The sequence below is a fragment of the Typopeltis vanoorti genome, chromosome 25, assembly GCF_054136105.1.
Source record: "Typopeltis vanoorti isolate ZY-2024b chromosome 25, IOZ_Tvanoo_1.0, whole genome shotgun sequence".
NCBI classification, from domain to species: domain Eukaryota; kingdom Metazoa; phylum Arthropoda; class Arachnida; order Uropygi; family Thelyphonidae; genus Typopeltis; species Typopeltis vanoorti.
The window spans coordinates 13,390,084-13,411,923 of NC_143573.1; the positions used below are offsets into that span (position 1 = coordinate 13,390,084).

Here is a 21,840-nt window from a genome sequence, read left to right on the forward strand (position 1 = left end):
ATTTAACAGCTGTAGATTAACAGATTTAATTTAACTTGGTAATAATAATTGTGAAATTGCTCCCTGAAAATTTATAAGGTAAATTGAATAGATCACAATGAACTGGTTGTAATCAGAAATCAGGCAAAGATAAAGTTTTTTTTTGAAATTAAAGGATTATATTATTTGAATTGATGCTCCAATTATCACAATGGCTGTTACTTCCAATTCAGAGATGGAAAACAGTGAATTTTTTAGAAGTATGAATCCCCAACAAGTAATTCCCCAATTTTCAGGAGAAGACTCTGATGATGTATTATCTTTTTTTACTTATGTTGAGAAACTCAGAGAAACAGCAGGTTGGACAGACTTTCAGTTGTTGGTATTACTTAGAAACAAACTAATTGGTAAAGCTAAGACATATTTTTTTTCATCTCCTGTACTTAAGGAAACTTTTGAATACAAGAAATTTAAGGAGGTCTTGCTATCTCAATTTTGTAAACGGAGGAGTGTTGGACCAAATTTGTGGAAACTGCAGAGGATTATACAAAAGGACAAAGAATGTGTTGGTGACTTCTACAATCGATTACTAACTCTCTCTGAAAGTTTAAATGTATCCAATGAAGACAAACCTCATTTGGATTGGGCAGTTTATCAACAATTTAGACAAGGTGTCAGACAAGAACTGAGGGAGACAGCCTATAAGAAGAAGATAACCTCACTAGAGGAATGTCTTATAGCTGTCAAGGAAAAGGAACAGATGATTGGAGACCTTTGCCTTTCATCTAATATTGGCCTTGTAAACATAGTAGAAACAACTGATTGTTCCATAGGAGTAAATAAATCCTCAAAAGAGAACAGAAAGAAAGAAGATGAAAGGAAAATCATTAGAGAGAATCCTATTGATCAAAACTGTATGTCCGACACGAAAGAACAAACCAACAAGAAATTATTCAAGGAAGTAAAAGACATTGTTCACCAGGAAGTAGAAAAATTACAACAGCCAATGAAGAATAAATTAGATGAAGTAATGAAAAAATTGACAGAAATGACTGTAGGATTTCAAGAAAATTTCAATCCCACAGCAGAACATATTAGTAAAGTTGTCAAACTGGAGGTTGAGAAGCAAAATAAACCAATATTGGCTAAATTGGATAGAGTAGTGGAAGCCCTGGAGAATGTTCGACAGCAAATTCCCATTGATCCTCAAGCTCAGACAAGGAGAAAATTTCTCAGAGATGATGGAGATCCTCCCAAATGTTTTAATTGCAACAAGATTGGTCACATCGCTAGGAATTGCTACTTTAATAAAAGAAACTACTCTAACAGCAGAAGAAACTCTAATTTTGGACATATTTCTAACAGAACATATAATAAAGCTCAAAATTTCCCTAGATCAAGAGAGTTAATGATGAAGGTTGCAGGATGTGTCAAAGGTCATAATTGTAACATTCTATTTGACACAGGTTGTAATGCCTCAATCATCAGTAAGCATTATTTCCTAAAGTTAAGAGATAAATTATGGAAAGATGTCACCAATTTAAGGAGACCTGTAAGAATTTCCACTCTTTCTAATTCGAGATCTACAGCATATGAAAAAGTTCGTGCACAAATTTATATACCTGACATCAACCTCTGTGTATATCAAGATCTATTGATAGTCCCTTTCTCTCCTAGCTTAAATGCTCACATAATATTAGGAACAAATTTTATGGAGAGGCATCACTTCTCTTGTGACTTTTCCACAGGTCAAATATCCATATTGAATAGAAGAATACGTGTTAAAAAAAACAATAACTTTGAGTGCACAGGAACAAAGCAACCAACAAGAAGATTTTGTGTGCCTAATCAAGAAGAACAACCTGATAAGATGCAATCATCTATAGACAAACAAGCTGTGAAAAATACTGATTTAAGCTCTACTATACTTGATCAGCCTAATATTCAACTTGACACTGACTTGACATCAAAACTTCAAGTATCTGATTCTGAGCAAGAAATTTGTACTGAGAATCAATTACCAGCTGAGATTAATTTTACTGAGGTATCAGCTTTGCATATCAGAACTAAGAATATGAGAAGAGGAGACAATTATAAGGACTTAAATAATTACAGAAGGAAAACCAGAAGAATCAGTCACCAAAATAGAAGTTATACTACAGTCAAATGTAATGACAGTAAGAATCTAAGTAAAGACCGAGAAGTTGTAGAAGATAGTACATGCGTTGTAGAAAACACAGGACGGAGTTTCATCCAAACAAGGTATAACCTAAGACAAAAAAAAAAAAAAGGGGTAGTAGAAATCTGATTCCACCACCTAAAGGTTTAGAGTGAAAAATTTTTCTTTAAAGAAAAATTTTTCAAAGGAAGAGTAAGCCTTTGTTGGATTCTAATTATGTAGAAAATAGAATAAATGTTGTTTGATTCAGAATCCAACATGATTTTCCGTCATAAGAACTATATTTGTAAATATTATTTAATGTAAATAACATAAATTATAATTGATATTATATAACTACCTTAATTATGTCAAATATTTAATTGCTTAATCAAAGAAATGTGTTAATGGTAAATAAATTCTGTATTAAATGTTATTAAGCTGTTTTATTTATTGATTTGTAGTTTAACTGCGCATTTATTGAAATGCGATCATTCTATTTATTCCTTTTGTGAAAGCTTAATGTTATGTAATAACTCAATGTAGTTGTATAGCGTAATGTAACATTCGCGAGAATGTTTACGTCTATCGGTTGTCATGGAGACGCGTGAAAATAAACGGGCGCGTGTGAAGGGAGCGTTTGTGAAGAAGAGAGAAAGGAGATACGTAGTAGTAAGTAAGAGTCGGAAGGGAACTTTGGAACTATAAGGTAGCAAGGAGGTTAACTAAAGAAGTAGATGTAATTAAAAGGTTCTTAGGGAAGAATTGAGTAGATATTTTTTTTCATAAGTGAATCTTATAGTTGGCTGACAGCAAAGTCAGCCGTAGTAATAAAGGAAATTACTGCCGTAATCGGATAATTAGAGAACTGGACATTCAAAGAAGAATACTGAATAAATCCAGTCAGTCTACAATTACGACTTATTTCTATACTACCAAGAAAGGGAATTGTACGAAGTTAAACTAGTTGATGAATGATAAATAAGAATAATTAATGTACCTTATAGTTGTTATCTGGATTTTTTGAAGCGCGATTAGTAATGTTTTAGTTATTTAGTGTTTCGCAAGTGTGATAAATACAATTTGAAAGTGTGCTCACAAAAATTGGAAGTACTGAAGATTATTTCTGGTAAGGACAGTCCTATTAGTTTATTTCAGTGTATGCAGATTTAAGTATTAGTTCCGTTGCGCTGTTTCTAAAATTTAACTGTAGCTTACCATCGAGGCTGAGAGTTGAAAATATAGACATTGAAGTGATATCTACCGTGGTTAGTGCCTGTTACGAGTTGATCGTGGAGTATAGTTGAGAGATACAAGGAAACTGATTAATTAAGAATTTCTATTGTAGTAAATTGAGTAAAGAAACTTTGTGATTCTGAAACTGTATTTGTATGTGAAAGTTTGGAAGATTGATTTATTGTGAATGACTTGACCTGATGTACTAGCTTGACTGAGTTGTCATATTTAAAAGTGGAATACACGTATTTGTTATATAACCATATATTAAATGTTTTGTTTGTTAATTTAAATATTGTGTTTGCCTGAATTTCTTTTTACTGCACCGTTCACAAAAATTCGGATCTAGCGGGAATCCCAGAAGGAAAGAAAATAAATACCATCGGCCTGAATGAGTGAAAAGACTGCTAACTAATTTTGAATTAATCTTACTAATTCATATAGACTTATCTAAGGATAGAGTGGCGCAGTATAATAGAAATTTCTCTACCCTTAGATCAGTGATTAATTTGCAATTAGTTTTCCTTTATTTTATGAAAGTGACTTTTAGCAAGATGGCGGATTTAGAACATAACATGAAAATAGAACGTCACGACACCATAATTAAAATCACCCATAATGATCACCCTTTTCTTATTTGCTTGGCTTATTTGACTATACATTTCACTATCACCACCATCCACATTACCAGGTCTATAACAACATCCCACCAAGTATTTGATTCCAATCACCTCTATCTCACACCATACTGCCTCAAAACCACTGGCCCTATTTCCCTCTTGCATCTCTACCTTGTATGGACATAATTCTTTCTCTATCATCAATAGCACTCCCCCTCCCTTTTTATCCCTTCTATCCTCACGAAACACATCATACCTTTCCATCTCTATTCCTGTCAGGATGTCGTCCTCATCTAACCATGTCTCACTTATTCCAACAATCTCTGGGTACACAGACACAATTAGTGCAACCATTTCATCCGCCTTGTTTCTTATGCTTCTAGCATTGGTATACAAACACAACAACTCATTTCTGGATCTACAGCTAGTTCCACTGATACCATTCACTCGATGTGCTCTCTCCATGCTGGACTGGGGCCATTTCTCTTTCTGCTTCTTCATTTTAGAACCCTTTGCAACAACATCTGTTTCCTCTTGATCCCTGGTCATCCCATTACTTTCCTGCCTACACATGCTCTCACCTCCTCTTGGAGCATCCACCTTTCTCACGCTGTGTATCCCTGTCCACCCTGGGCCTCCCCCGTTTCCCTGCTCCTCTTTCACACCCATTCTCTCATTTTCTATACTCATACCACTCACCTCTCCATTGTTTTCCACTTCTTCAATCTCTCCTGTCTTACTCTCCTGCTCTTCCACATCACTCCCCTCTCGATCTGATTCATTTTCTCTATTCACTTCTCTACCTTCCAGCAGCAGTCTCTCCAAGCGACTCACACCATAACCACTCAAATGCAGTCCATCGCTCCCATACAGCTCACTTCGTCCCATACAGCTCACTTCGTCCCTCAAACTCATTCCACACATTAACAAACTGTACTCCCATCTCCTCACACATTTCAGCCAGAATACCATTCATAATCCTTGCTCTCCGCCTCATTTCACCACAATCATACCTAGGCAACACACTGACCACCCTTCCTGTCACACTATTCTCTTTTATCTTTCCAAGCAGTCTCTTGACATTCATTTTGACATGCTCTTTGTTCTCTCTCAAATCATTTGTACCAATTAATACAATTAACTCTTTTGCTCGCTCCCGCCTCATATCCAATGCCTCAATCACTCTACTTATTTTACCGCCTGGAAAACATACCTTGTGCATTTTATCCTCTAGCACACCTTTAATAATGGAGTCGCCATACAACGCCACTCGCTCATCTTTCGTTAACTCTTTCATGCCATCATGATTTATTTTAATAGTTTTGACCTGAATTCTCTTAATTTCATTCCGCATCCATTTCATTTCTTGCCTCATCCAATCTAATTCATTTTCCGAACCTCGCGACACATTCTCTCTATCATTAAATCTTTCTAACTTTCTAACTCTCGACCCCCTCTTCTCACATTCCCTCTCATTCATCCTTCTTTGTTTCCGTACTTTCGGTCCAACATACGTCCAACTTTCACTATCATTCTTCTCACTTTCACTCTCATTTATCTTTCTTTGTTTCCGTACTTTCGGACTAACATGCGTCCAACTTTCGCTATCATTCTTCTCACTTTTACTGTCATTCATCTTTCTTTGTTTCAGTACTTTCGGTCCAACATGCATCGAACTTTCGCCATCATTTATTCTTTCGATTTTTTTTACTTGGGATTTCTGCATTACGCAAGTTCTACTTTCATTCGTTCTCTCAATTTCGTTTCTTTCCACCTCACTTTTGTCCCTTTTAACATCCGTTACGGTTGTCAAATCGCTCTTTTTCTTTTTTCCTGATTTTTTAACATTTTTTCGCTTCTCTTGCTCACCATCTTTTTCTTTCAAACGTGCAATCGCGATACAATCGGTACTAGCACTTTCTGTCATCAATTTCATATTCGCATTCATTAGTTCTTCGTTCAGGTCACACTTCGCACACACCCTTCTTCCATCCGCACTAAACATCCACAAATCATTTATGTAATCGAAGGAATACATATAAATTAATGAACAAAAAACTAAATATGTGCAATATGTAAGAAATGGAAATAGAATAGGCTCTAAATTAGTATAGATGACTAAATTGAATCAGTTAATCATTTTAAATATCTAAGATCCCTAATAACAAATAACATAGCATAAGAAATAAATAATAGAATAATAGCTGGAAATAAATGCTATCACATGCATCAAGGATTATTAGGTAGTAAAGTTGTAGATAAGAATTCTAAACTAAAAATTTATAAATCAATTATTGGACCAGTAATAACATATGGACTCTATCCCAAAAAGAAGAGAATAGGTTAAGGATTTTTGAAAGGAAAATAATGAGAAAATTTTTTGGACCAATTAAAGAAAAGAATGACAGTTGGAGAATAATAACAAATAGTGAAATTAATAAATAAAGAAGATATTGTTAGATTTATTAAGGCAGAAAGAATAGCATGAAAGAACAGCCACTTCGCAAGGATGGAAGAAAGTAAGGGAGTTAATAAAAAAAAAATATATATATCTATATATATATCTATATATATATGTATATATATGGAAAATAATTGGAAAAAGAAGAGGAAGACCTAAAGAGAGATTGTTAGTTGAGGTTGAGAAAGACCTTGGAATTCTTAAAGTTAAGAATTGGAAAAGTATTGCACTGAATAGAGTAGAATGGAAAAATATTGTGAAGAAGTTCTAAAAGAAGTTCTATTCAAGATCTGCACCATACAGCAGTACAGACCATACATAGCATTTAACCATGCATACTCTAAGCTCTAAATTTGTCTGTGCGGTTAGCCTAGTCGCTTTGCAACCATTTGCTTGGGGAAGGAGTGTCCCAATGTCAATTCCCATCAAAGACTTGAGGATCTTCCTCAGCCATAGCCAAGTTAGCCGGTCTTGGGCAGTAGGGTTTTTTCGCCAGTTTATCTGGTGTTTTTCATCCCTCAAACCGGCCCCATGTACATATGCTGCTACGGTCAAAAATATCCCCCCCCCCAGCAGCAGGCTATGCGACAGGTCGGTTGGGAGTGGTACTAACAAGAAGTCGCATCTAAGTAATACGCGGACCCTGCATGGGAAGTGTGAATAATGCGTAGTGAAAGAAGAAGCCTCTAAGCTCTAAATTTAAATTGTGGTTACACAGTGTTGATTTCATCAGGAGAACATTTTTTCTTGCCATTTCAATTCTAACTTTTATTTCCATTTCTTGATTGCATTCTTCATTTAATCAGCATCCAAAATATTTAAATTTTGTCACTCTTTCTATTTGTTTCCTGTTTAAAGAAAGTGTTGAATTAAGAATTGGTTTCTTGTTTATGACCATGTATTTAGTTTTGGTGATATTTATTCCTAATCCCATTTTTTCATTCTCTGTGTTCACTAGTTCGAGAAGATTTTGAAGAGTCTGAATATAGTCAGCCATGAGAGCTGTGTCATCAGCATATCAGATGTTACTGATAATTTCACAATTTACATTAATCATTTCCTCTCTTCCTTTTAAGATTTTTTGAAATATAGCTTCTGAGTATATGTTAGAAAGAAGAGGCGACAGCACACATCCTTCCCTGACTCCTCGTTTGTTGTTAATGGAGTCTGTAATAATGTCATCAACTTGAACACATGCATTTTGGTTCCGATATAAGTTTTCAATGATCCTGATGTCTTCACAGTCTAATCCAATTCTTTTTAATAATTCAGTCATTTTAGTATGTTGGACTTTGTCAGATACTTTCTTGAAGTTGATGAAGCAAATGAATACTTCCTTGTTTTGGTCACTACATTTTTGGAATAAGATTTGAGAACAGAAAAGAGCCTGTCTCATTCCCAAACCATTTCTAAAGATGAATTGTTTATCACTGATGGTGTCTTCACATTTTCGGTATATTCTTTTTTGAATTATTTTCAGAAACATTTTGAGAACATGACTCATTTGACTAATCATTCTATAGTCATTACAAGTTTTTGCATTTGCTTTTTTAGGTAGCATGGTGAAGATTGGTCATAACCAGTCTTGAGGGATTATGCACGTATTGTAGATCTTATTAAATAGCTTTACTAATATAGCAATGTTGTCACCTTCTAATAACCTTACTGTTTCTGTTAAAATTCTATCAGGGCCGAAGGTTTTACCATTTAGCTGAGTTCAGTGCACGTTCTACCTCTGATCTTAGAATGCATGGACCTTCTATCTGTTCATAAGTATTTTCTGGGTTTTGTCTGTTATCAGTGAGTTCTACATATTTCATCCATTCTTGTATTTTATTATCCTTTTCAGATATTATTTTTCCCTTTTTGTTTCGAAGGATGCATAATTGTTTTTTCTTAAATATACTTAAGACCTCTTTCAGCTTCTTGTACAGATTGAAACTGTTATGCTTTTTCCTGTAGAAATTATCCAGATTTCTTTTGCTTCTTTGATCTTGTATATTTTGTTGGACTATGATTTTTATATGATCTGTGTTGATCCATGAGAGAGAGAATTTAGACAGTTATCCAATCTTTCTTTTTTACTGTTCTATCAGGACACAAGGTATTGGTACATTTCTCTATGAAGACAGGTTTTAATTTGTCCCATGATTTATCAACCTTCGTGATGTCATCATTCTTGATTAGTGCTATCTCTTGATTCAGATCTTGAGATAGCACTAATCTCAAGATCTGAATCAAGAGATAGCACTAATTTTTTTTTTTTTTTCCTTATCTGGTTTTTTTTAACTTTCCTAGATCAAACCTTTTTTGTTGATGTTTCTTAAGTATAGCTTTCAGTCTAAATTTTAACTCTGTCACCAGTAGATTAATGATCAGAAGCGATATCCGCACTAGGATAGGATTTTATGCTCTTTATGGAACTTCAAAATTGTTGATTAATTAACAAGTAATCAGTTTGGTTTCTGATTATATTCGCATTATTATCCTGTGATAATCAAGTATATAGCCTTCAGGATGGTAGTTTAAACCATGTTTGTGATTATTGATTATTAGTTCCTCTTCTTGGCAGAATTGGATAAGACGATCTCCTCTCTCATTTCTTGTTCCCAGCCATGCTTGCCAACTACATCTCCATCTCTACCTTTTCCAACTTGAGCATTGAAATCATCCATGACGATATTTAATGTCATGTTTCTTTGTATTTTTCATTACTTTTAATTGATCATGAAATTCTTTTATCTCAGTATCATTCTTGTCAGCAGCAGGGGTACAGACCTGTATAAAGATTAATATCTAGTGGTTGACCTTTCAATTTTAATAACATCATCCTATCCGAGTAAGGGGATGAAGGTCGACAGTGACTTATTAGCATCTTTGTTTAATTTTATTCCAACTCCATTTGATGATTGTTTTCACTACTTCCAGAGTGGTACATTGTCATGTCCTTGAGTTTTGCCTGATTCTGGCCACCTAACTTCACTCGTTTCTAAAATTCCATTTCCAAGGCTTTTCATTTCTTGGATAGCATTTCTTAGCTTACTTGCTTCATACAGGGTTCTGACATTCCAGGTTCCTAGTTTTAGTGGACACACCATTTTGTGCACAGAGATTCTTTGTGCTTCTTTCCCATGGCCCATGGGATACCAGGAATTTGGGGCCATTTGTGTAGATTTGCTTGCCATGGTGGTTAGTCTGGAGAGAATAGAGCAGTAGTTTTTCTATTTGCTTTCTGCCCTGCAGTATTACAGACATACACAATAAACTGTATTGGTGTTGCAATTTTCTAATCACAAGCTTTACTGTTATCATGGGACTTCAACCTTGTGTGAGTACTGACAAAGCTGCTTCCCTTTGTCAGAGGATTGAATCCTTTAATTTTTCTTGTAACCCTAGGTAGGGGCCCTAACCAGGTACTGACAGCTGGAGCCATCTGAGCCTAGGTTGTATATAGAGGTCTGCCCCTTTGAAGATTCTTCTGTACATTTCACCACTGGAATATGGATCCTGCTGATTTGTCCGTTGTTTTTCACAGAGGTACATTATCATCCTTGTAGGTAGCGTACCCTACAGAAGGTCCCAGGAAGCACAGGGACGTGGACTTGCCTCACTCCCCTAATAATATTCCAATAATGGAAATAATGACTTACTAGCTTCACTGTTTAACTATTTCAGAATGAAAGCACATTAATAATAATGGAATATTACAAATTACAATGCTCATCTAATTGGTAATTAGATGAGCATTGCATCTTTCCTGCATTGATGACCTGGAAAGCGTTATCTCTCTAGGTCATCAATGAAAACAGGTTCACATCCAGTCCATCCCAAAGAAAGATAAGTCAACCAATAAACTACTGTCCAGTTGCAGAGCAATTGGATGTTACTTTCTTGCTCACTTCTGTTCTCTCTAAAATTATGGACAACGTCATCAACAGCTAACTCTTGAGCCACCTAGAGACTTGCAAGTAATCAGTGACCAGCAGTACAGATTCCATCGCTTGCAATCTACAGCTGATCTTGCTTTCATCACCCATGTCTGAGTCTTAAGGCATGGAAAAATTTGAAGAAACTCACTTGGTTGCCTTCGATATTTCAATGGCTTTTGATCTTGTTTGGCACAGGGACCTACTTAGCAAACTGCCATCTGCAACTGATTTGCCAACTTTCTTACTGGTCACTTACTATGTGTCATGGTGGACAGTTTCCTCTCTTCATATTTTCCCAATAATGCAGGAATACCCCAGGCTTCTGTTCTTTCACCCACTCCTTCTTGTATATAAATGACCTGCTTTCATAGACTTTCAATTCTATCCATAGCTTTGTCGATGACAGTACACTCCATTCCTCCTTTTCATTTGCTCGAGTATTAGAATCCTCAAGATCCACCATGATCAGCGACCTGAACTCTAATCTCTTAGCTATACCCAGAATGGGACAAGAAACAGCTTGTGCCCCTCTCCCTTCAATGATTCTGAGATATCCAAACACAATCAGATTTCTTCTCTTGGACTGACATGAACAGATCAGTCCTGGCACAACCACATTTCAACGATAGTTTCTGCAGCCACCAAAAAACATGTTTTGCAAAGACGCTACTTCACAGCTGCTAAATCTGTACAAATTCCAAATCCACCTAACCATGCAATACTACTCCCATATTTGCAGTGGTGCACCAAAATACTTTAAGACATTCTACCTTACACCTTTTTTACAGATATTTTCATGGACAATGTTTGCTGAATTGGCCACTATTATCCACTCTCCTCTAGAATCATTAAAGCAAGAGCCACTGCTGACCAACGCACTTTTATATTCCATCTTGGAACTCACTGTACCAACTTCACTGCCTCCTCTTTCATTCTATCATACTTCTGTTCTTTGGAATAGTTTCCTCATTCTGCCTTTCCCAAATACAACCTTCAGCTGTTTAAGTAAAATGTGAACAGATTCCATTTGTTTCTATTCCACTTGCCCACACATGGCACTAATGTGCTATGATGCACCAACTGTTCATGTGTGGATCAGATAAATATATATATATTTATCTGATCCACACACACACACACACACACACACACACACATATATATATAAATATACGTGGGTGGCCTGAAAAGTTCTCGGCCTAACAATGAAAAAACAAATTTATAATTTCAAAATCATTTTTATTTTTTACATAATCCCCCTTAAGACATACATTTATTCCAGCAATGCTCCAGCACCATTATCCCAAACCCTGTAGTGGTTCATAGTAAGATCTGCAAAATACCCCTCTACAGCTGCAATCACTCTTGATTCGAAGTAAAACGCTGACCAGCGAGGAAGATTTTTAGTTTTGGGAAGAGACAGAAGTCAGAGGGAGCCAAATCTGGGGAATAGGGTGGATGTTCCAACAATTCATAGTAAAGATCCCTTAATTTTCCCATTGCCAAAACACATTTGTGGGCAGGTGCATTCTCCTGATGAAAGATGATTTTTTTCTTTCTGCAAACCGGATCGTTTCTCACGAATTTTTTCGTCTAGTCTGGTTAAAAGATCGGAATAATATTCCTCGATTATTGTTTTACCCTTTTCAAGATAATTAATAAACAAAATGCCTTTAGCATCCCAAAACACCGATGCCATGACCTTTCCTGCTGATAGAACTGACTTTGTCTTCTTTGGAGCCGAACAACTGGCTTGTGTCCACTGTTTTGACTGTTTGGATTCTGGTGTGTAATGGTGAATCCAAGTCTCATCCATAGTAATAAATCGATGCACAAAACCAGTTTTATGGTTTTCTTATTAAAATGCTCCAAGCACTGTTCAGAGATTTTCATGCGAATGCGTTTTTGATCTGCTTGTGAGCAAACCTTCTTTTATAAAGAATTTTATAACTGCACAGTAGTCGGTTTTATCCATTTGAAGGGATACAGACAACACTTTGGCTTCTGATAGCTGTATAAAAAAAAACTACTTGATAGAATGACTTGCAGTTTCACATGGATGCATATGACAGATGTACCAACTTAGAAAAAAAAAAAATCTTGCTGATAGTGTTGCCATTTATGGTTGAAGCCGAGAACTTTTCAGACCACCCACATGCATAATATATATATATAATTCCTTAGTTTCTTTAATCCGATTAACAAATGCTTTGCAATTTTTTTTTTTTTTAAAGAAATAATTCATGAATGTTGTATTTCAGTACGATTTCTAATCTGTTGTGTCCATCTGTTTTCTGACTGTCTTAAATTTGGACAATTTAAATGTATTGATACATTTTTTTTCAAATTTTCATTAATTTTCATATCTTTTCATTTATTTTAAAGAAATCTAACTTTTTGAATGTTCTTTCTGAAAATATTTATGTTATTACTGTTGGAATTATGAAATCAGAATAGACTTTGTAGTTCATTTGACCTACAGAATTTACAGGATGTTTTCATTAGTTATCTCTTGATGAATGTATGTTATGAGATCAGTTACAAATGGATTTAAATTCCATCAACAGTTTGAAATATTGTGAAATTTTAAAGATGTTGGATACCTAAATAAACAATTATGCTAATCTCATTTTTTTTTTTTTTAATTTTAACTTTTTTTATACACATATGCACATTTGTTTTGATAAAATTTGATTATTTTGCATAATGAAATTTTACATAATGGAAGTCACATGTTGCAATGCAGTGCTGTGTGCAGAATCAAGAGAAAAGTGGGTAAACTGGAAAGATGGAGGAGAGTACTGGAAGAGAGAGAGAGCGGTATGAGGCTGAGCAGAAGTAAGACAGAGTACATGTGCTGCAAAGTGGATGGCAGCCAAGAGAGACAGATCTGGAGCTGGAAGGAAATGTCATCAGGAAGGTTAGTGACTTTAGGTACTTAGGTTCAACAGTGAAAAAGGATGGAGAGGCTGAGTAGAAAGTTGCATGCAGGATACAAGCTGGCTGGATTATTATGTGATAAGAGGATGTTGTCAATCTAAAGGGAAAAATATGCAGGATAGTGGTGAGACCAGCTATGATATATGCTATGGAAACTGCAGCCCTGAAGAAAAATAACACCAGCAGGATGGAGGTGGCAGAGATGAGAATGCTTAGGTGGATGTGTGGTGTGACCAGAAAGGGTTGTCTGAGAAATGACTATGTAAGGGGAATGGTGAAAGTCACAAACTTAATGAGCAAAGATATAGAAGGCAAGATTGAGATGGTTTGATCATGTGGGAAGAAAGGTCATGTAGATGGATGTGCAAAGGAGGAAGCAGGGGTGGCCAAAGAAGAAATAGGGGAGTGGTGGTGGTGGGGGACCTGAGGATGAAGAACTTGGATGTAGAGACAGGAGGATGTGGAGGAGACTCATTAGAAACAGGGACCCTACTAAAGTGGGATAAGCTGCAGAAGAAGCAGAAATCACAACATTTTGAATATCCAGAAATCAGTTTTTCAAGACACTTGTGGAGTTGTGAAAGTTCTCCAAGATATATCTTAAGGGCATATTTTGGAAACCATAATGTATGATACCATATAAGCAAATAAATATATATATGAATATGCATTCATCTGAATATTTTTTTATGGAATTACAATTAATTTGGAAGAACTGTTCATGAAAAATAATGAGTAACTTATTTTTGCAGTCACATTCAAGTCCTCATGTACAGGAATTTGCTTTGAGGATACCACGGTAAGTTTCTTTTCCTGATAATTTAGACTTATAAATCCAAATGAAGTTAATTCTAGAATAACTAGAATTAACTAGAAATTCTAGAAATAATTGTTCTAAATAAACTGGCCTTGATTGCCCAGATAATATTAACCACAAGTTGGTCAGGAAATAAGATCTTATCAGTATGAGCCTTCTTATTATAATACATACTTTTCAAGTTCTGTGATATACTTACCTAAGTTGTTGTTGTTGATAATATTATGTGTTTCTTCTTTCATTTAGTGATAATAGTTCTTCCTAACATGTGTTTATCATCCTGAGATGTACTCTCTCAACAGTGTATAAGATGGTCTAATAGCACTACGTAACTTTACGTTAATAACTTCATGTTCACAATTTTCCTCCAAATTAGTCTTATCTGTTAGGGCTCAAATATTGTCACATCTTATTTTGGTCTTCTAAGGCACTTCAGACTGTTCTGCTGTCTTGGCATTAAACACCTGTTTGACTAACCTTTCTTCTGTTTGTGACCATACCAGAAATTTGAGAATGTGTTAGCACAGCTTAGATTAGTTCTGCTCACACATTTCTGAATCTGAATGCACATTGAAATTTATCTCCCCCATCTAAAGACATTCACAAACATCCATGTCCATAGTAGGATTTGAACCTGCAGCCTGTTTGAGAATGGGTATAGTCAACACTTGGCTAACTACCAGCAAATCTTCTTACTGTGGTCTTTCTCCTTCTCGTGGAAAGGCTTAGACATTGGTTATGCATTTTTTACTAAGTAATTTAAGGAAATTACGTCACTAGGATATACAGTAAAATAAATTTTAATATACTTCAATATTTCGGCAGACAAATTCGGATTGTTTCTTAGGGCTGAAGCCCTAAGAAACAATCTGAACCTCAACAAATTTGGCTGCATGAGACTGCCTCAAATTTGGGAAATCCACATCAGAAGACCTTCAGCCCAATCGCCCAAGAATACCAACATTGCCCACTAGATGGCACCATCAGGACTTTAGGAGAAATAATAGCTTCTTGATTCTTCCTCATTTACTGTTTGTTGTGCCTGCATGCACGTGTCTTGTTCTTAAGTTTCTTGAAAATGGCAATGTGATGTTGCCGAAATATTGAAGTATATTAAAATTTATTTTAATGTATATCCTAGCGATGTTGTAATTTCCTTAAATTACTTAGTAAATAAAATAAAATAAAAATATAGTCTTTCTCATGACCTTTGTTTAGCTATTTTTTGCATATTACTTTGCTTTCTTACATTTTTGTATTCCCTCATAGCACATACTAACTTACTTGCTAAGAAATTTCAGTGGGTATTTTTCTTTCCAGGACCAACACTTTATTTTCCTGAGTCCATCATTCTGATTTTTCTATCCTTTCACACAACTTAATGCATCTCTCTCTGGCTGAATCAATCTGTCTTCTTTAGACTTTGCCACTGAGTCTTCAAGGTTTCATTCTTGTTTTCAAACACTTTTTTTTTTTTTTTTTTATTTATTTCTTGAATAGTGTTTATATATTTTAGCATACACTTTACCTCTGAAAGCTGCTTAATTTTGATTCTTTTAAAACTTTTGCACAGATTTTTTATTTTTGGACATTTATTATTCTGCCCAAAACTAAATGTTGATGACATTCCTATTTCAAATGTTCTGTATATGTTTATCCTGAATCAGCATTAAAATATCATTGTGAACAGTAATGTAATTACTAACACTTTTCTTAGTTCATGTCTTCTTTCCATGTGAATCCACATAATTTATGTTGGAATGTGATATTGCTAATAACTAATCTATGTTGTCCTGAACAGAAATCTGGGAGATACCCAATGCTATTATTAGTTTTGGTCTGTTCTCTAAAATTTCCCCAAACTGTGTGTATGTTATTCATTTCCTACTTTGCTGATTAGGTCTTCAACTTTCTTCACTTTAGCTGTTCCCTCTAATGACATTTCTTTAGTAGAGAAATGTGAGTTGAATATTGCTGCTTTAAAAGAATACTTTTCTTAGTTGGAAGAAATGCCAACCAAATCTCTAGGTGGTGTGATTTTCATTACCTGGTGTGAAACACAGCACCACTGTGCTTAATAGAGAAGTGAAGTGTCCAGTTTCTGTTCTCTCCCTTTCTTTCTTCCTGTGGATGGTGGCCTTGCTGGATATACCCTCTGCTCCATAATTATTGAACCAACAAGACAGCATTTCCGTTGTTTGAGAGTACAGCTGCAAAGCATTTTCTGCAGACTGGCTGTTAGATAGTAAATGGAGCTGAACCTGTTGTAACACTTCAGAAAGCTTCCTGATCAGCTGGCAAATAATTCTTCCACTTGGATTTGGGAGCTGAGCATTCCTCTATGTGGGTGTTTTCTGCAAGTCCTTCACCCCTACTGCATCACCTATGCTATAAATTTTCATAACAATCTAATATGGAAGTCAGCAGAAAAAATAGTGTTACTGCTATTAAAAAATCCTACAAAAAACTTTCAAAAAATATCCAAGTACAACTAAAAACATTCACAAAACAATAAAAAAATTACTCAATATCAACAAAACTACATGTGAATAATAAAAAAAAAACTTCCACATTAAAAAAAAATTCCATGTAGTAGATATTACCAACATCAGTGTTGTGCACCAGAACCACTTAGACACCCAAACTCTGTAATTCATCCCTAAACCTCAGCTGCCATCCTCTATGACTACAGCTCTTCTTACCTTACCTTCCATAAACAAGGGGGATTGGTGAGAAACAATACTCTTGTTAGGGTTTGATATCTCATATCAAAGATTATTAGGCCTGAAATGTCATTTATGTGATCTGCTTTTGCTGAAGATTTCCTTGTCTTGTCTCATTTTGTTGTCTTCATTTGCTGTCTTTACTGCTCTCCTTATTCTGATGATTACACTGACTTCTTTGGTAATCTGCCTCTGAAAGTTGATCATATATCTAATTGCTGAAACAGTGTGATAATCTTCCTTGGAGATATCAATATCCAGAAAGTCTGACTGGATCCCTTTCTTTGACTTCGTAGACCAATCTGGAAGAGCAGCAAATTGTTTGCTGTCAATAATGATCTAACCCATTGTTAACATGCCTACCAGAATTCTAGATAATCCTTGTGATTCTCCCAACACCCTAAACCTTTTCTTAACCACCTCTTCCTCCCAATAAACCACTGATGTTATATCTCCTCTTACCATAACCTTGCCCATCTTTTTTTGACAGGAATTTCTCTTCCTCTTTTCCAGTCTGATTTCCAACCACTTGCTTTTATCTAGTAACCGAAATTATTATTCTTCCTGGATGCCTTTATTACTCATTCTACAAAATCTCTGACCCTTATCTATTTCTTGGTTTTCCAGAAAATGTGACAAGCAGTCTAATCTAAAAATGCAGTGTACATTTAATAGCTTGAGCTAAAGACTTCACTCATTCACTCAGCTTACACTGCATCCATAACAGCTGCAAAAAAAATTAGTAAATCTAAAACACACCCTTTGTAAGGGACTCAAATACACTAAGGTTACTTTCCGTTCAAATGGCAGTTGAACCTTTTGGTCTGTTGTTAAGGACAAAACTTTCTATCCTATGTCTCCATTTTTGTTCTGATAAAACAGTGTTTTTCAAACAGTGTACTGCCAAATTTTGAAAGTGAAAAATATTTTCGTCCAAATTGCAGTACACTTTTTTTCTGTTTATACAACTATATATGTATGAAAGCTTTTGAAAGCCTAATATTTAATTTTGGTTTATTCTGCTGCAAATGCTGAACTGACCATCAGTAGCATGGTAGTGATTATGCCATCAAGTACCATGGACCGCTTGGGTTAACACAATTAGTTATGATTGTGTGAAAAAGTTTGATAACCACTATGATAGAACATTGGTAACATCCCCTGAACCTAAGGCAGAACTCTTGGCATCAGATGAAATCTTTGTTTTCTATTCCACAAATCGCTCTTAGTATGTTTCCTCTGATCTTTTGACAGGAGGTCATTGGAAAAAGTAGTCTTAATACTCAAGTCTTCCATCCTGGATGGTATCCCAGCTGTACTAAGAGCCTGTTCTCTAGAATTAACACTTGCCCCATATCGCCTTTACAAAACTTTCCTACTCAATTTCAATCTATCCAGTTGCATGGAAGCAAGCTTTTTTTTTTTTTTTATCCAGCATCTTCCTAATGAGGGAGATAAGTCAGCCATCGAACTGATACCCTATTGCCATCACCTCAGTACTCTCAAAAATGATGGTCAACAGCAGCTTCTTAACTAACTACAGATTCATCAGTAGAATGAGAATGACAGAATTCAGTATGGATTCTACAACACTCCATCTGCTTTCTAACTGTACCCAACTTTGGATACAGGCCATGAAAAGATTTGGACCTGTGGTTGCACTTGACTTTCTTTTCAAGCAATTTGATCAAGTCTGGCCTTCTTTCTAAGTTAGCATGTTATGGTTCCCTCCCACCCTGTATTGAGTAAATTGTTAGCTTCTGATTTTTCTGTCATTGCTGGAGTATCTGTTCACAGTTTTGTCGATGGTAATACACTCCATGTCGCTTTATCATTCACAGTACCTTGTAGTGAGTAGCAGGATTGAGAAATTTTATGCAACCAGTTTTCTCTCAGCTAGTCTTCCTTTTGTAGTGAAAAATAAAAACCCAAAATATTTTATTGAAATTGATTACTTTCCTTTTAAATATTTTCAAATCATTATATGATTTTTGTCATACTGTTTATTTTGCCCTGTTAGCATCGGCCGTGTGGTTAATTCTAAGCCGTGTGTTTGAACTGAAGGAGTGGGGTCTAAGGAGTTCATTGGGAGGCCAATCATTAATTGTCATCAAATTTGTGACATTTTCTGAACCACGAGGCAGCAGCTTTTATCTTAATATATAATATTCATTGTAGAAATCCTCCCTCTGCAGACTTAACAGCAATAGTATTGATAAAAATTTTTTGACTTTTGTGTAGGTGTAGGATTTGGAATCTTATGATTGTGGTGATTTTTTAGGACATTTTCCACATGGTTGCTGAAATCACTGATGTTCACCAGTGATCTTCATTTGAAATTGCAGATTTCATTTTTTTTATTTTCTTAAATAATCCAATAAATCTACTGCTGCTTCATTTTTAAAGCTGAAATATGTATTTTTTTAAAAAAATAATTAGTTAATTTCTTATAGTAAACACTAACTCCAGATTATTGCCTAAACCCATGTAGTGCAGATTTTAGATTTATAAAGTATCAGGAGTTGAGCAGAAGAGAAGCAATGTTTATAGACTGAACAATAATATAGATAGCATTGTTTTTGGATTGAACAATATTATCAAGCTTTTTGGAAGCTAAAGAGGCTATGGACTTGTGTTTATGTCAGGATAAGCTAGATATAAAGTTAGCCCAAGAAGAGAAACCTATCTTTGTTTCATCATGGCATAAATATGACATTGTCCATAGTCTTTTTATCCTCCAAAAAGGTTTATATTCTTCTTCATTCTTCTAGATTGTATCTAGAAGTAAGCTGTTTGCCTTCAGTCACATTCCCATAGACACTGTGTTTCTACATTCTTTTCTGGAGGTATTTCCATAGATATTGCTCCACTGATCAATATTCCATCACTTCTCTAATAATGCATGAACAACACAAGCAACTGTTGGTCAACATCCATATACAATTGAGGTTCCGACTCACTGACTACTCATCCACTTATCCTTTTCCTTCATTCCATATGCCTTCTGATCAATCTTCCTCATACAGTTTTCCCCAGTGCATAAAACTTTGAACTCTTCATGATTTGTGTTTCAAGATGCTGTATGTTAACTCATGAAAACCTGTCAGTTTTTTCCTCTTTTTTCAGTCTCATTCTCTTCTGTTCTTAACATTATATCAAAGTCCTCTTGCAGAATCATGAACAGCTATTCTTTTTCACAAGATACTATTGATATTTCCTTTACCAAAATATTTTCATTAGTATGTCAACTAAACAAATTGTGGCAAACTGTAATCATGCTTATATATAATGATTTTTATTGAATACAGGCTTCACTAGAAATGTTAGTTAAAAATGCATTTATATGTAATTTTTAATGTGGAACTGTACAAAAACATCCCTTTTTTTATTTGAAATATGTAAAAATGTGGTTTTGCTAGATAGCAGATATTTTACATATTTATTCTAATAATTTTCTCAGCCATTTTTTGTTCTGTCTTTTGCCTGTTCTATTTGGTATTTTCATGATAATATCCTACTGAATTGGTCACAGTTGTTTCCTCTTTCTTTTTGAAAAGCAGATGCTGGTCAACATCCACTTATCCATCTTCAAACATGCTGAATGCACTTCTCATCCATCTCTTTTGTTCCATCTACTACTTCTCGCTCTTTTCCCCAAAGTTTAAGATTCTTAGCTAGTCAAGAAAGACATCAACATTCCTATTTTATCCATAATCTTTTGCTTCCTCATACTGTTTGCTGCACATATGTGTTTCAATTAATTGGATACTTTGTCATACCCTTCAGTTTTTCTCTAAAGATAAAATGATGCGTATTCATTCCATTATGATGAGTAATAATTGACAAAACAAGTGTTTGTGAGGCAGAATAAGTAAGTACGAAAAATTGTGACAAAATATTATGTTGATCTGTTACTATCATATTCTTCTGCTAGTTCCATTGATGCTTCTTATGTTGATCATATCAATCTTGAGCTCTGCTAATGTTGAGTTGGTAAGTGTTCTGGGATTTGTTCCAGTAGCTGACTTTGCGCTGTTCACCCTGGTTCCCTGATAAAAAACAATGGGGACCTCGTTTATCCAGGCAACATCCCAGCCAGCATGAAATTCTGTCATATTGTCATCCTCATTCTTTCAGTATCTGGGTAGATACCTAACAGGTTGTACCACGAGAAGGTGATGATCCATGTTAGGTCAGAAGCCCTGATAGGTTCTCTGCATTCCTTAAAAGTCTAAGTGGAGATCTCCTCCTAGTTATATGGCTTTGACCCTTAAGCACCCATGGAATGGATAGTTATGTGTGAATTATATTTTGATTTTGAGTGACTTTCAAAGAAAGATTTTTCATTTAAAAGTTTTTTTGCAAAATTTTTCATTTTTTTTTAAACCAAAATGTTGTTTATCATTTTCTTGAAAAAGAGGAGTAGTTATTGAAGACATTTTTATTTATTTACTTTTTTACATATTTTATTATAAATGAAGTAAGAAAATTTCATGCTCCCTGATTACGAAATTCTCTTACTACAATGTTTTGCTGTTTCTAGTTAACTGTAGTAAATGGAAGGCCACCACTTGATTTGGAATTGTGCAAGATGTGATTATAGTTTAAAATTGCATTTCAGGATCATTGATATGAGATGCTGGAGGAACAGATGTCACTTTGAGAATTTTCAACAAAGAACTTTATAGATTGTTGTGTGCAGTTATGAAGGAATTGTGTGGTTTAAGCCGATAAGAATACAGTTTGGTCAGCTAATCCTAAATTGCCAGCCCATCATCATTCTTTCAGTATTTGGGTAGATACCTAACAGGTTGCACCATGAGAAGGTGAAGAGCCATGTTAGGTCAGAAGCCCTAATCTGTGTTATGTCAGCTGGACAGTGGATGAAATTAAGCAATAAGTCCTCTTCCCCTAGCAGTTGTTTAAAGGAAGGTGTCTAGTAATTGCTATTATACCTAACATAGTTAATAGTTTCAT

General features: G+C 35.1%; 1 protein-coding gene across 1 annotated transcript in view; it reads left to right on the plus strand.

Moving 5' to 3' along the window:
• Positions 1-21,840, plus strand: part of LOC150092552 (general transcription factor IIF subunit 1-like) — a 185,258-nt gene that overhangs the window by 9,860 nt on the left and 153,558 nt on the right. The window contains exon 2 of the mRNA XM_090414316.1: positions 14,076-14,122. Within this exon, the coding sequence (XP_090270442.1) occupies positions 14,076-14,122 (47 nt within the window). The remainder of the gene's footprint in view (positions 1-14,075; positions 14,123-21,840) is intronic.